This window comes from Punica granatum, chromosome 7 (assembly GCF_007655135.1).
Source record: "Punica granatum isolate Tunisia-2019 chromosome 7, ASM765513v2, whole genome shotgun sequence".
In the NCBI taxonomy this organism is placed as follows: domain Eukaryota; kingdom Viridiplantae; phylum Streptophyta; class Magnoliopsida; order Myrtales; family Lythraceae; genus Punica; species Punica granatum.
This window is the reverse complement of record NC_045133.1, coordinates 22,386,740-22,401,009: the sequence shown is the minus strand read 5'-3', so window position 1 is coordinate 22,401,009 and position 14,270 is coordinate 22,386,740. Positions and strand designations below refer to the sequence as shown.

The following is a 14,270-nucleotide window of genomic DNA, read 5'->3' as shown; positions in this document are numbered from 1 at the left end:
GGTGGGCCCATGGAAGTTCCCTCATCCAGCATGCGACCCATGGGATGCCGCGCGTGGGGGACACTCAATTTCAAGAGTGCAGTCATCGCCACGCTGGAGCGGTTAAACTGTGACTGAGGACTGCATAGTTGTACTTTCCCCGGTTGCGAGTTGGTATGCGCAGCCGTCCTAGGGAAGGCTCGAGGAGCCGGGTCCCAAGAGGACAGGCGAGTTGAACAGATCTGACAGAATCAATAGGGTGTCTTTGGGACGGTCTTAGTGCCACTTGAAGGGTTTGTTCATACCGGGAACCCATTTGTAAATGCATATAAATGTAAAAGAGAGTATAAGGAAGAGTGCGTGTTGTCCCGGTGGTTGGTTGATGGCCACAGCAGAGGGTGGGGTGGGCCCTTCTCCGGTCAGAGGTGTGACCATACAAATGACTGCCGTGGCGGGTGGGCAGGGCCATGCTCTGTTCGTCGGAACTGTCGCCTGTGATCTTTCGTGGAGGAATGGTCGGTCCTCAGTGTTTGGAGTTCACGGAAGTAGCAGAGAAGTGTTTCCTGTCTCGATTGTGGTCGTTCGGGATTCAGATTGCTTTCTTGTCGGTTATTTCCTGCAATGGGAAAGGGGAACGATGAAGGAGCAAACTATGTTCACAATTTTATCGCAAGGACACAGGGGATCGAACTAGCCTGGTAGGCGCCGTACGAGCGCGCCGGGGGTGTGTGCATATGCAAGGTGGAGGCATGCTCGCACGACGCGGAAGGACGCACTCAGTTGTGCTGGTGGATGTGCTCCGTTGCGCGAAGAGAAGTGTGCTTGATCACACGATGACGCTTGGTTGTGTGGGGTTAGTTAGAAGCTAGTTTTGCCAAGGAAGGTGGATCGATCCTCGGGCCGCGGTTCGCCTTGTCGTGGAGGGAGGGTGAAGGCCGCGGTTGGTCTACCTACGATGGAGGTCTTCACTCACTTGTATGGTGAGATGTTAGCTGTTATGAAAAATAGTAAATGAGTAAGATGCATGCGATACGTGAGTTTTTCAAAACTAATGCCGTCATTCATATTGACTCAAAAGGTTCAAAGTACAATGTAGATTTTGTAAAATAAAGCCCTAAACCAATCTTCCACCACACTTGAAATTTGAGCAAGCGCAGCATTGGATTTCTGTAGTGGGTCTGAGCGAGCTCCCTTTGAGGTTGTGGTTGGCCGACCAGTTTCTTATCTTTCTCAGCAGCTTACCGGCGAAGGTGATCGATCCTGTTGTTGGTGAGGTCGACTATGGTGGCTGTGCCTGAAGTGGGGGATGTCCTGGAAGGTGTGTCGGTCTTGGTTTGCGGAGACTCGGTGGGACCCTCGTGTGTTGACGGACTTTGTCAAGGCACAAACAAGAGGCCGAGCAAGGCGTCTCTTACCAAGACGAAAGGAAGACCGACTTAGGACTCGTCCATATGAATGACACCCTAATTTTGTAAAATAGATGCATGTGTGTGAAGAATGTAAATGCCCGCGGCTTAGTACAATTACAAGGTACATCACTCTTGAAATAGAAAAGATTCAAGTGTCACGCAGGCCGACGCGGTGGACTGTTTGTCGTTGTCGGGTTGGAGTATGGCATGGAGCTCCTGCAGAATGCATGGTTTTAGTGCTACAGGGACCGTGCTACGTAAGGATGGGGGCTCCCGACTCAAGGGTGTCAATTCCTTGAAACCGAGCGGGATTCTTTTCAAGGCCTAAGCGGCAGTCGAACTGCGCGTCGTACCCCTATTTCGAACCCCTATCTAACCTATGCTCCTATTACCAGTCGTGGGACGCGACCCAAAGGTACCTAAAAGTTAGTATGATATGCAATGCGTGTGCGGAAAATAAAGGTGCGTAAAGTAGATAAGCGAAAAATTGCAGAAAACGATAAATAAACAACAAAAAAAACAAGTGAGAACGAGCCCGAACCCTCGAAGTGTCCCCAGTGGAGTCGCCAATCTGTGCACACCCGAGTTTCATCTCGTCGGGGCACGCGTGCACGCGTTTATGCAACGCGGCTTGGGAGTGTCCACCTTCCTAGGGACGCGCGACGGACGCACGTGAGAAGGAGTCGCCACTTGTCATTTTACGATCCGAAGGTCGAGGGCCGGCAAGTTACCCGAGTCTAAGGGTACGGGGTACACCTAATTGCTAAGGCATATGGTCTACGAAACCCGAGGTTCCGAATTCGGGGGTTCTATTACATGCGAGCCTATATCTCGCACGTCCTATCGGTACTCTAGCTTGTCTAGGCTTGCCATTTTAATTTAATTACCGCTTAATTAAGTTCTGCTCATCTTACGCGTTTTGATACCGTAAATTCGAAGAAACGCTTCGACCGTCCACTCTCCGATCGGGATTCTTACATGAATAAATGTACAACATAAATCCTTACATTGTCCTATCAAATAAATAAAATACAAATTACAACAACTGAATCCCGGTCGGTTCGCGTTCGGTCATTATTCCACTCGTGTTCACCGTGTGGTTTGAAAATACTTGAATTGAAATTAAGATGCGCGCTCAGTGTTAGGAAGTTGGACCCCGTGATCTACGGTTGGGGCGTTGGACCCTCCTATGAATCGTGTCCTAAAGGATCGAGCTCGATCCGCATAACAAACAAGTGCAAGAATGTAACAAGGAGGTACAAGTAAACAAACAATGGGGTTTTGTTATTGCCGAGTTTACGTGAATTAATTGATTATTAACTGGGGTATCTTGGCATGCAAATCCTACCCTAAAGCAAACAAAATGGGTACAAGGTGTGAATCGATCAAGAATCGCCTTGGGAAGGTATTTCGCACTCGGCATTATTTTCCAATGACCTGACAGACGTGGCGTCTGTAGTCAAGTCTTGTATTCGTGGGTTGCTTTTAGGATTGTTTTATGTCATGATACTAAGGTTGTTACAGGTTATTACAGAACATGAATTTCGCCCGTAAACCCTAGAACCTAGTACCTAACCCGCTATTGTCCGTTTTTATCTTAACCAAGTACACAATTAGTCCGATATTTGTATTTTGAGCCAATCCACCGGAACTAACTACCCGAGACTATGCTAGAATAATAAAAACTCATCGGTCGGATAGAGCGGGCTATGCAGATGAAGCTGCACCTAGACAGGTAGCCCATCCCTACCCTGATACCATAGTGTTTATGTTATTCTAACCCTAGGGGTGTCGCAAAGTTGCAAATAGACGATTTTGCCCTTGAAGTGAAAATTATTTTTCGGAAAAGAGAGACTACAAGGTGTGGGCCACCTCGGACTGTGACCGGCGCTAACCGGTCTCCTGGACCTTCCAGGGTTGTCAAGAACCCTAAAGGGCCAAAAGATCGGTTAATCTATCCGGAAGTGATCTAAGAAGAACTTCCACGCCCCGACCTGAGTTTCCTGAAATCAGGTGAAGTCTCGAGTCAAGACGCGCAAATCCTTCCTAGACATCCATGTCACATCAAACCACGTGTCTCGCGTTTTATAAAATTTACAAGTTTTGATAAGAGCACCAACACATGTTTGCAACTTATCGACGCGTGTTACCGATTTATTACCAATTCGTGCAAAATTATTAGGGCCAAGTGAGTTAATTAATCATATGAACGTTCGAATTACCCCGTTGTTGGAATTATTGATTAAATTAATTAATGTTTTGCCGAATGCTTTGAATGTGCGGGTTTCAGATCGTTGAATCGATCATTAAGGGACCGTCCAATGCGAATCCTAATTCCCGACCACCTTGGGATTTAAAAAATTAATTTTAAGTCGAGTTTGCATGATTACAGATTCATGTGAGGTTTCAGTTAAAACGAGAAAATAAAATGTTCAAACACGGATCTTGAGTACATTATCACATCAAGCACGATAAAAATAAATATTTACACAATCGGTGCCGCCATGATTATGATAAACACATACACACATATAATTTTAACGTAATCGATAAAATGGCACCGACTCATAGAAGCGGAAAATAATACAAAGCACACACATTGTCATGTTGTATACATATAATTACAAGAATAAAATATTTAAATAGGGCACATACATTGTCGGTCGGTGATCCAAGTAGGAAAGGGTTGGATATCTTTAGAAAATGTTCAGGGACTGATTTGAACAATTTTAAAAGATCAAGGACTAGTTTGAAAATTCGGATAAAGTTTCAGGGGACTGATTTGAAAATTATGGAAAATTGGGGACTGTGTAAGAAATACTGAAAATGTCCCAAGACTTGTTTGAAACGAATTTACAAATTGGGGCTGATCTGAAAAGTAAAAAATGCCCCAAGGACCAAATTGAAATGACTTTAAAAGTTTTCGGAACTAATTTAAAAATTCTGAAAAATTTGGGGACTGATTGGAACGTGCTGAAAATGGCCGGGACTCGACTGAAATGAATTTTAAAATTCGGGGCCGAATGGGCCGCTGGAGTTTGAACTGGGCCGGCTGAGCTGGACTGGGCCGCTGGAATTCGGACTGGGCCGAATGGGGCCACTGGAGTTTGAACTGGGCTGGATGCGGGCTGGGCCGCTGCTGGACTGGGCCGGCGCTGCTAGACTGGGCCGCTAGTTAGGCTGCTGGGCGTGTCTGTCCAACGGAGATCTGGACACGATTAGAAGAAAGAAAGAAAAAAAATGAAAAATGGAGAGAAAGAGAGGGGTGGTCCGGGCAGCCGTGATGGCTAGACGCGACGGCGAGAGAGGAGCTGGAGGAAGAGAGAGTCGGGGAGTCGAGCAGTGGGAGGAGCTACGGGCTCGGCCGGGAGTTGCAGGTGTTCACGAGCTCGGGGTTTCGGAGGGCCGAGGGCCGTGAGTTCGGTTGAGAAAAAAGGTGGGTTCCGAGCTATGGGCGTCCGGACTGTGGGAGTTGAGGGCGAATGGGAGTCGGAGCTGAGGAGCGTCCGAACGAGCTAAGGGAGTCCGCCGAAATCGAGCTGTGGGTTTTTTTTCGTGTGTGTTTCAGTCTCCCGTGGGCTGCGGTTTTTGTTTTTTTGGAAAATCGAGAGGCCGAGAGAGAGAGAGGGATTCGACGGGAGCAGAGCTGCGGGCCGTGTGTGTCTATGGATGAGCTGTGGGATTTCGGCCGCCACGAGGTACGAGCTCCGGGTTTTCGAAAGAATTCGTGAGCTGAGAGTTTTTTCGAATTTTTTTCGTTCAAAACCCGAGCTGAGGGTCTCTCTTTCGGAGAGAATCCGCCCGCTAACGGAGGGCGTGAGTTCCGAAGAAAAAAAGAAATCGAGCTGCCTGTCCCCTCCGAAAACCCGAGTGAGCTGCGGGTTTTTCTTCCGAAAAATCGAGAGAGAGAGAGAGACGGCGTGCACGGTTCCGTTCGCGTGTGCAGAGGAAGACATTGGCGTGTGCAGAGGGCGTGTGGCAGGCTCGGGTGCAGCGGTCACGGGCTCGGTTCCGTCTCTGCCAAGAGGAAGAAGAAAAGGAAAAAGAAAAAGAAAGAAAAGAGGAAGAAGAAGAACAGGAGAAAGAAAGGAAGAAGAAGGAGCAACGGTCAGAAGTCACTGACTTCTGACCATTTCTGACTTTTTTTTTTCAAGAATTCAACGCGCGTATAAATTTAAAATTTCATCTTCTTGATTGGAGATCGGAAAAATAATTCGAGACTGCTATCGCGCTATGAAAAATTTGTTAATCAATAATAAAATTATTTTTAATCTCGAATTTTGTTCCGAATTTTGAAAATTGACGTCAACGTACGAGAAATTTGAAAACGTCCCAAATAGCATTATTTTTGAAAGAAAAACATAAAATTGGTGTAAAATTAGGAAACTTTGCTATTTTCAAAAAGTTGTGAATTACTCGAGTAATTAATCGTTCCTTTACGGGTGGCAAAATGACGATTCTGCCCCTCTGGAACCGGTGGACCAAAATTGGATGCTGACAAATAGAAAACTAAATTTATGAACATCTACTTTAATTGAACAAAACAAAATATCTGCTTTAATGTTCATGGTTGTTTAAGATATTTCCTCTCCGCATCTCAACTTATATAAAACTTAATGAATTGTTATTTTCATTAAAAAGAACATTTTTCATCAACCACTTGGATGGAAGAATTTTATTTGTTCTGCTCTAAAGAAAGTATTAGTCGGCTAATTTCAATCTAAGACAAAGAAAAAATAATACAAAATTGTAAGTAGCATTTTATTTGGTATCTAGAAGACTTATAAAAGAAAACGAATAAATGTACAAAAAAGGAAACATTTTGGCCACGTTGAAAAGATTTCATTATCACTTTTGGGTTGTGAGAAGAAGAATGGAGAGAAGGCCGATAATAGGAGGGAAAAGCCTGACACGGTTAGTCTCACAAAAAAGAGTGTTATCACGGTTTTGTTCACAACATACTATGTTAAATATGAAAATAATATAGTTTGGTTGTGCACGATATAGTGAATTTATATTCTATCTGTGGGATAAGATTTTCCATATAACCTGAAAATAGTTTGATGCTATTATTACTTATTAGAGTTTCAAAGTTTGTCTCTGATTCAACTAAATTTAAATTATATCTCACAAAAATACGTGCTTTCTATTTTTTTTTCTCAAATTGGCGAGCTATCCAACTCTAGCAACGTTTTTCATCTATTTATAGACAAAGATTTACAGGACATCAATGCGGATCACAACTACACACATTGCACCACTCGTTGCATACTACCTCATAGAAAATTTAGAAAACGTTAAAAATCAAAGAAAATTTAAAAAAAAAGTTCCGAAAAATTCACAAAACAATTTAAAACTATTAAAGAAAATTCATAAGGAAAAGTTCTGAAAGTTTGGAAACAAATAGAAAAAAATTCTGAAAATTTAGAAAAAATTTAAAAACCGAAGAAAATTCGGAAATTTATAGAAAAAAATCTAAAAATTAGAGAATATTCATAAGAAATTCAAAACAAATAAAATGAAATATATAAAAATTAAAAATAAAATTATGAGAATTATGAAAATATAAATAGAAAATCATAAAATTTTGAATTTTTTCTTGAATATTCTGCATTTTTTATTTTCTGTGGTCAGTAAGTTTTATAAAAAAAATTTGATAGTTTTTAAATTTTTTATTTGTTTTCAAATTTTATGAATTTTCTTCAGCTTTCAAGTCTTTGTTGAACAAGTTTTATGAATCTTCTTTGGTTTTTAAAATTTTTCATTTTTTCATTTTATTAATTTTACTGTTTGTTTTTAAATCTTCCACATTTTTATGAATTTTCTTTAAATTAATTTTTTTTCTAGGTTTACTGGAATTTTTTAAATTTTCTTTTTTATATTTTTCTGAATTTTTAATGAGGCGCATGCAATGAGTGGTGCTACATGTGTAGCTGTGGGTCCACATTAGAGTCCCTTTAAGTACATGTCAGCAAACGGACAGAAAACATTAACGGAATTGGACGGTTGGTCATATATGAGAATAAATTCTAATTTGACTAAATTTGGGACAAACGTAAAAACTCTAACTTTTTGGTGTAATTTTTCCAATTAACAATTGGCTTCATGAAAAAGTCATATTGAAATCTGATAGAATTATAAAAATAAATTTTTTTAAAAAAAATTGGATTATAGTAGTGGTTCATGGAGATGTTACCCGAGTTAAAGTTTGTGACATAAAAATGTTATGCCGAAATGGTTGAAGATAAATTGTGAAGTGGTGAAAGAACACTTCATAATTTGACATCCTGATAATGTGGAACCAATATTGCACTAGAAACGAATAACAATTATATTGATGATTTCACGATAGGCGGGATTTTGAGCGAATCTTATGTATAGCTAGGCGGGATCAGTTGACAGGTATGAGGGTTGGAAAACAAAAGGTACAATAATTCGTTTGTTGTTTTTCCACGGATAGGTCCATCCGTCTTTTGATAGGAGGGGAAGAAAAGAATAGGACATTGGATAAGAAAAGATATATCTGTACTGTTTACTATACGATTTATACATTTGAGAAGGGCTTTTAGTTTCTGTAATTGCCCATTGTAAAATAAATTTCTAAATATGAGAATCATTAAATGAAATTTAATAAATGCATCAGAACCATTAGATGAAAAGATGCACCAGTAAATTCATTTGTTTTTCTTATCAATCCCGCATTTTCTCACTTTCCTCTCTTCTCCTCTCTCTCCTCTCACGCAGTCCACCTTCACGATTATTTTCTTTTCCCGACTCCTGTTGATCTTTTTTATCAATTAATTTTGTAATTATTTTTTTCAAATCTTCATAAATAACTCTACTTATATTGAAAACAATAAGTTACATAATACCACCCTTAATACACACACACACACACATATATATACACACACACACACATATATATATATATACACACACACACATACACACACACACACACAGACAGAGACGATATGAGTCAATGAATTTTATTTTTTTAGAAAAAAAAAATTTCCCCTAATATATCTTTTATGAATAGGCATATGTTCCTGCAAATTCATGATGCTCATTCAGTTCATTTATTTAATAATAATAATAATAATAATAATAATAACGAATAAATAAATAAAGGAATTTTTATCTAAAATGGCCAATAATTTACGCGTTTTGTCAAATATATCATATGCTTTTTTTTGTTAGCTATATCACATGGTTTACATTTTCTTTAAATCTTTCATGCCGTTATCTTTTCCGTCGACATCTAACGGACGTACTGACGTAGAGCCCACGTGGCAAGTGGGGCCCACTATCGCTCCACGTGCCACGTCAACGCTGCCGTTAGATGTCGACGGAAAAGATAACGCGGGGATAAATTTGATGCAAAAAGTAAACTATGTAATATATCTGACAAAAAAAACATATAATAAATTTAACAAAACGAGTAAATCATGGGCCATTTGGGATAAAAACTCCATAAATAAATAAATAAGTAAAATAATTTACTTTGTAGAGATGATAAGCTGATATTGTTGTCAAGTCTTTGTCCATCATTAATTGTTTGCAAACAATAAATTCTCAATTTAAAAATGAGACAAACAAGAATTACACTCACAAAGGAAATTCTATGGTGCAACCAATTTGATTGGTTGTACCATACAACCATGAAAATTACTAAAAATTTAAGTAAAAAGTATATATTTTACTAAAAATTTACGTAAAACTCTTTGAGATATGTTTTAAATGACTTTAAAATTTATGTAATTTACCTTAAAATTTGTATAATTTATTTTGAAATGTGTGTAATTTATTTTATTTATTAGTAATTTGCTAGAAAGTTAAGCAAATTACAATTAAAGTAATTTACTTTGATTTTGAAGTAATTTATTTTGACTGCATCATGCAATCACTTTAAAGTTATTGCACCATAGAACTTCCCAGCAAAGGGCAACCAATGCTATTACTGAATTTCCATCCGTGCCAAAAGAAGTGAAATTTAACACAAGGACACAAAATACTTATATATATATATATATATATAAACAAGAACACAAAATAATTGCTCATGAATATAATTGTCCCAGAAAAGCAAAATTTCTGCCAAAATCTATATCATCGTTCTAAATTATAATGGTTCATCCTTGAGAATATCCATATATATAAAGATATACACAAAGGAAGAAAAGGAATAATTGTCCTATGGGAAGAGATTAACCTTCACAGTGAGATAGCAAAGCAAGTTAGCAATAAGACAAATTATAGTCAATGACCATATGGACTAATAACGACCACTAGTGAAGGAACATCACCATTTGTTGTTTCATATATATTACACATAGTACAATATCATATATATAGATCTCATCATATGTAGTCCATCTTTGGCTTAAAGTAAAATAACTAGTCATATGTTATAAATATGTATACATATATCTCCCTTCCCGTGTCTGTGTTTATAAATATTCAGTTGTAGGATCCATTTGGTTTGAGCGTGCCATGGATTCTAGTCTCTACTTCACCGTGATTTTTCTGATTGTGTCACTCACTCTCTACTATATTTTGGGTAGAAGGGGGCCTAAGAGTGGTGGGAAGAACAAGAAATTAGCTCCCGAACCCGATGGCGGATTGCCGATCATTGGCCATCTCAACCTACTTGGCGGAGATGAGGTCCTTCATTGAAAACTCAGAAGACTAGCCGATAAGTACGGGCCGGTTTTTACACTCCATCTGGGGCATCGCCCTATTGTTGTGTTAAGCCGGTGGGAAGAAGCCAAGGAGTGTTTCACGACCAACGACAGGTATCTCACCTCGCGCCCCTTGCTGACAGCCCCCAAGCTCCTGGGCTACAACTATGCCATGTTGGGGTTCGCACCCTACGGCAACTACTGGCGCGAGGTGCGGAAGATTGCAACCCCGCATCTCCTAAAACCCCACAGGGTTGATTTTTTCAAAGATGTGTGGGAGTCGGAGATCCGCGAAGGAGTAAGGGTACTGTACAAGCAGTGCACGAGCTCGAAAAGTGGCCGCGAACCTGTCAGAGTGGTCCGCTGGTATAATGACGAACGTAATGGTTAGAGTGGTAGCTGGGAAACATTACTTCGCCTTCTCCGGCGAATACCCGGAGAGACAAGTGAGGCAGTTCCAAAAGGCCATCAAGCGGCTTATCGTGTTGGCCGGTGCCATCGTGCTCTCGGATGCAGTTCCCTTTCTCAGGTGGACAGATAATTTCCAAGGGCAGACAAGGGGGATGAAGCAGGTAATCAAGGAGCTGGATGTTGTTATCGAGCAGTGGACGAGCATCGCCAGGACCGCGAGAGAAGGGTGAAAAGCAAGGACGAGGAGGACCTATTTGATAAGATGCTTTCCCTCCAGGTGAAAGGGCAGCTGATGAGTGACCCATACACTCCTGATATCAGCATTAAGGCGACATGTCTGGTACGTACGTTAAATTAAGCCATTTCATGTCCCGTCGATGTTCTGAATGGCTAGCTGGTAAAGATTGAGAATTTTATTCTGTATTATATATATATGCATGCAAGACACTTCTAACTCTGACATTTGGAGTGAGGACTTTTCAGGAGTTTTTTGAGGGATAGGATTTGGAGGTATTATGACCCAAACTGGAAAAGTGATTGAGTTGAGTTGAATTTTAATTTTGATTGAGTTGTAATGATTGTGTTGTTGAATTATGAGAAAAAATGTGAAAAAGTATTGAATAATTGAGAAAAAGTAATGATTGTACTGTTGAATTGTGAAAAAAAAGTAATAGATAGTTGAGAAAATTTAATATTAAAAATTAAATTAAATGATTAAAAAATCGAAGAAAAATGAAAAAGTAATAATTGTATTATTAATTTTTATTATGTAGTGAGTAGGGTTAAAGTTAGAGTTAAATTTTAAAAACATGATTATAAAATCAAATAGAGTTAAATCTCTTCAAAAATTCTATTTGAAAAAAAAAAATTAAGGGTTTGCAGGGATTTGAAACCCCTCCAGCATTCTTCTACAATTCCAAGTAAGATTTTCAGAATCTCTTCGCAACTTCTCAAAATCTTCTCCTCTTTAGCCTTTCATAGCCCATCGGATCCTTTGAATTCCCACTCTTAACCCCTTATGAACAATATCCAAATTATATAGTATTAGGTTACAATCCAAGAGATCAAAGCCTGCTCGATCTGGCTAGACATGGTCCAATCTGAGCAAGACCCAACCAGATCACGTCGGATTCTGCCCAATCTGACCAGATATGATTTTATTGGGCCGGATCCGATCAAGATCCCCAGATTGGTTCTGGCTCATGTATCGAGCTACTGCTACCGCTGAAGACCTCTTATTTTATTCATTCGGGATTTCCATATGTGATAACTAAAAATTGCATGGATTCAACTTGAGGATCTTTCCATCCTGGTTTTTATGGAGGTCCATGTAGTTTGGCAGGGAATAGAATTCAATACTTGTAGATTGGCTGGCATCTAAAACTGTATTGTGCTTATCCGATGTGATCTTTTCACATATATTCTCCTTCTGAGTTTCCTTGGAAGATATCCCACCAGCATTCCTGTTCTTGTACTTCTTTTTCTTATCGTTTTTAGTAATAAATGAATCTTCATTACTTTTGACTGCCAATGCTTACTATTTGCAATTTTATCTAATTCAATCTTCACAGGAAATTATAATAGATGGTTTCGAAACAACAGCGACCATGTTGACTTGGGCATAGCATGCCTCATGAACCATCCTGAAGCCCTCAAGAAGGGTTGGGAAGAGCTGGACACGGTCGTGGGTCGTGACCGTTTGGTTGATGATTCTGATATCCCTAAGCTTCCATATCTACAGGCAGTAGTGAAAGAAACGGCCCGCCGGTACCCGTCTGGTCCACTCTTGAGCCCACGGGAGGCCACTGAGGATTGCACCGTGGCTGGATACTACATCTCGAAAGGCACTCAAATTATGGTGAATTCATGGAAGGTTCAACACGACCCGTGGGTCTAAGAGATTCCTCACCGACAATGCCCAGGTGGATCTAAGAGGCCAAAACAACGAGCTCCTCCCTTTCAGTTCAGGGAGGAGGTCGTACCCTGGCATGTGGCTGGGTACTAGACTCGTTCAGCTGTCGCTGGCCCGTCTCATTCATGGGTTCGAGCATGAGCCTCGCCAAAGCCACTCTAGTGGAGATTATATTGATTCCTCGTTTGGACGCTGCTGTGTATGCTGTCTAAGGTATTATATGATGAACGTTTTTACCCTTTTCATGTTTTTTTTTTTCTCTTTTGGTTTGTTGTGTGTGAAAATTGTGGGTACTAATGTTATTTTAGGATATTCTGGTAAAATAACGTGGGGATAATTATCTTGCAAAGAAATTATCTCTGAAAAATGGAGTGTATTGTTGCAGCGTACGCCTCATCACTTTATCCATTTATATTCCAAGTTCGATTATCATATTGGAACTATCCGTATTATTTTATCAATTTTATCTCAAGTATATACGTATTCTTGTTTCTGGTTATAAATAGGGGCTGAAATTATTCATAATTTTTAGTTTTGAAAATTTTCTATTTTGCATTTCCAATAAATTATAATTATGATTTTTATCCTCCCCGTGGATCCAGTATTAATTTCTAGTTAAAAAGATACTTTGGCACCGTCCACTTTGGTCGCTGATGCATGAAAATACGAAGACACATTGGATAAGCTATTTATCATGTTTAACATCGAACCAATTAAAGAGGGAGTAGCGTAGGAGAAGGCCTTGTATATAACAGTAATATTACGTAAGATTATGCCACCAGATACATAAAATAATATTATTTTTGCCAATAATAAATTATTTTTGTTAACAATAATTTTTTTCTATTTTTATTTACTTACTAAAAACTAAAATGGCAAACTTTTATTGGTTTGGGCCATTGCCATACGGTATTACCGTGGCATACAAGACTTTTTCGTTGCGTAGTGGCATTCCCCATGCCTGGTAACTAAGAAATTTCAAATTCGATACTCAAGTGGGACTATTCGTACCTTTTTATTAGATATTTAAGAATTTCAATTCATTTTGCAAGTCAAGATTTCCTCATTAATTTTTTAATCTATGTAGGACTTGATGTGCTCCAGTAGTTACTTTTTGCATGATTTTTACCAAATCGTCTCCCATACCTTTTTTTCGGTATGAATCCTAATATTTAAAAGTTTAATTAGATCCCAACTAATTTAGTTTAACTGAATCGGCACACTAAGGAGTAAAGTACTCCCATCGTGAATTTTCTGCATTCACAAAGTCTCGAACCTGAAACCTTACTTAACCGGAACAAGTATCGAACTGTATGAATCAACCCATATTGATACCCCTTACCTTTTATTGTATTGGAAAGAAACAAAATATATAACGATAAATGCAAGAATAAAATGATAAAACTATCCAAATTTTAAACCCTTTTCTCTCGTCCTATTCGCACGTGTTCGGCCTTTCAACTTCCCATCATCCATTTCCATGTCTGCCCGTTACTTCCTTTCGTCAACCTACAGGGTTATTACTTTTCTCTTTATATTTTTAATTTTATCCACTTATTTTTTTAATCTTATAATGTGCTAAGTCATGCTATTTTAATTTAAAAAGTTTCTATTTAACATGAATTGAAACTTAATGCAGTTCGTATTTAAGGTGTAAGTTGATTATGTCGTGCGGCAGATCAAATTCATCTCCCGGTAAGCACAAGTAGAAGTCCAGTGAGATTTTAGCTTTCAACAACTCTTTAATGGGATGGTAGACCTTTTATATAAAATCCAAAAATAAATATCTCCTCATATATAATGATACATGTATCTCTCGTTCAGGGGCATCCTAGTAGGTAAGGGTATGTAAGTGAGCTAACTCGATCGAGTGTA

At 39.2% G+C, this 14,270-nt stretch overlaps 1 protein-coding gene across 1 annotated transcript; it reads left to right on the top strand.

The window, feature by feature from the left end:
• The first annotated feature begins 10,801 nt into the window (after positions 1–10,801).
• On the top strand, positions 10,802–12,396 carry LOC116215179 (xanthotoxin 5-hydroxylase CYP82C4-like). Its single transcript, XM_031550789.1, has 2 exons — positions 10,802–10,823; positions 12,055–12,396. Exons 1-2 carry the CDS (start codon positions 10,817–10,819, stop codon positions 12,378–12,380), a joined length of 333 nt encoding a protein of 110 aa, XP_031406649.1. The 5' UTR covers positions 10,802–10,816; the 3' UTR covers positions 12,381–12,396.
• Positions 12,397–14,270: the final 1,874 nt, after the last annotated feature.